Source organism: Sinocyclocheilus grahami, unplaced genomic scaffold (assembly GCF_001515645.1).
Source record: "Sinocyclocheilus grahami isolate Dianchi unplaced genomic scaffold, SAMN03320097.WGS_v1.1 scaffold2362.1, whole genome shotgun sequence".
NCBI classification, from domain to species: domain Eukaryota; kingdom Metazoa; phylum Chordata; class Actinopteri; order Cypriniformes; family Cyprinidae; genus Sinocyclocheilus; species Sinocyclocheilus grahami.
In genome coordinates, this window is record NW_015507541.1 from 3,469 (window position 1) to 5,118 (window position 1,650).

At 41.2% G+C, this 1,650-nt stretch overlaps 1 protein-coding gene across 1 annotated transcript in view; it reads right to left on the bottom strand.

Moving 5' to 3' along the window:
- The window catches only part of LOC107574854 (gastrula zinc finger protein XlCGF7.1-like), a gene marked incomplete at its 3' end in the record, with an annotated part of 3,302 nt that extends 1,702 nt beyond the window's left edge, over positions 1–1,600 (bottom strand). The window contains exon 1 of the mRNA XM_016261286.1: positions 1,408–1,600. Coding sequence (XP_016116772.1) covers positions 1,408–1,492 — 85 coding nt within the window. The remainder of the gene's footprint in view (positions 1–1,407) is intronic.
- Between the last annotated feature and the right edge of the window lie 50 nt (positions 1,601–1,650).

The window sequence follows — 1,650 nt, forward strand, 5'->3', positions numbered from 1 at the left end:
TCCACACGGATCCGGCGTTTTGGGAGAGTGAAACCGATATTTTTAAAAACCGGGTCCCAGAGTGGATCAAATCTGAAAACGCCGCCCTTGCGTTTTCGTGTGGACAGCGAATCCGTATATTTCCTGAAACGATGACGTTTTCCACGTCTCGCCGCTACGTCACGTAACGGCAACAAAAACGTGAACAAACACTGAACGATTCTCTTTTTATTGACTAACATTAACACAGATTAATAAATGTATTGTTCCATGTTCATTTGTATACCGCGCACAAAGTTTATGCGCATAATCCAAGTCTTCTCCATTTTTAGTGTATCTCTGTGGCAGAATTACAGCGCCGCATACTGGTCCGGCATGTAGGGCTGCACGATTAATCGAATGCGATTGTCATGCGCATTTTGTTAAAAAAGCCGGTTCTGTACGGTTGATCGTGCTTTCAGATGGAGCAGCATTTACTACACATAGCCATAGTTCACTGACAAGTTACGCAAAAAAATTAAATAAAATCGTTTTTACGATTTTATTGCGCGATTCTGAAATCTAAGAAATCGTTGGCGATAATGACAGCTGACAGCAGTGAACTACGGCTCTGTGTAGTAAACGCGGCTCCATCTGAAAGCATGTGAAAATACCACATTTAATAACACGTTTTTACTCTAAGCTCACTTCACAACGTCAGTCGAGTGTCTGAAATAAATCCTTCTGTGAGATGACGTGGCTTCTTACACAGAATAAGGCACGCAACATATTTCGTAGTATTTAAGCCGTGATAAAGGCATTGCATTATAAATATACTTTGTTTTAATGAAAATGATAATAATAAGAACTCGGATAAACCATATATTGCCGTAGTCGTGTGTTTATTAGTCACGTTGAATCAACGAAAGCAGTTGAATCTTCTGTTTATTCAGCTGCAGCGATAGGCATTTTCTGGGTTTCTTCTGCGAGGCGTATTTGGAGTTTCTCTGGCCTTCGGATGCAGATTTACTGCTGATCACAGAACCGCGCGTCACTGAAAGATACGCATGCAATCGCAGCGTCTGTCGAATCGCGATCTCGATTCCATTTCGATTTATCGTGCTGGCATGTATACTACATCGTTTTGTGTCGGTTTCGTGTAGACGCAGATATTTCTTGAGAAGAGGGTGGGAAGAAAAAGATCGGTGGGCGTATTCGTGTGGACGTAGCCTTAAGATGCGTAATGTCACAATAACTAAACTTTTAAGTAGGATCTTCTCAGCAGCGTTAGTATTCGTCTGGTCGTGTGGTCTCAACATTTCGGTCCACACGAGGCTCCATGTCAAACAAAACCGCTTTTTTTATTAAAAACCAATCTTCAATAATCGTTCGTTTCTGTAGAGGGAAACATTTCGTTAAGGACCAACTGGGACACAAATGAAAACCAACCTGTTTGTTCCTCATCATCTTCTTGATTCACACCGACTGCATCTTCAACCTTAACGTCTTCACTCTCCTCTTTAATAGACGCCATCTTTACTTTCGGTGTTTGGACACTCTGTCGTGATTAAGATGACAATAATGAACAGAAATAAAATGTGGTGCGTCTCAATCGGCTCTCTATGTTCAGTAGTCTGCACACGTATATGGTTTACATCAGGCATTTATAAAATGCATTTGCCACTTTAAATA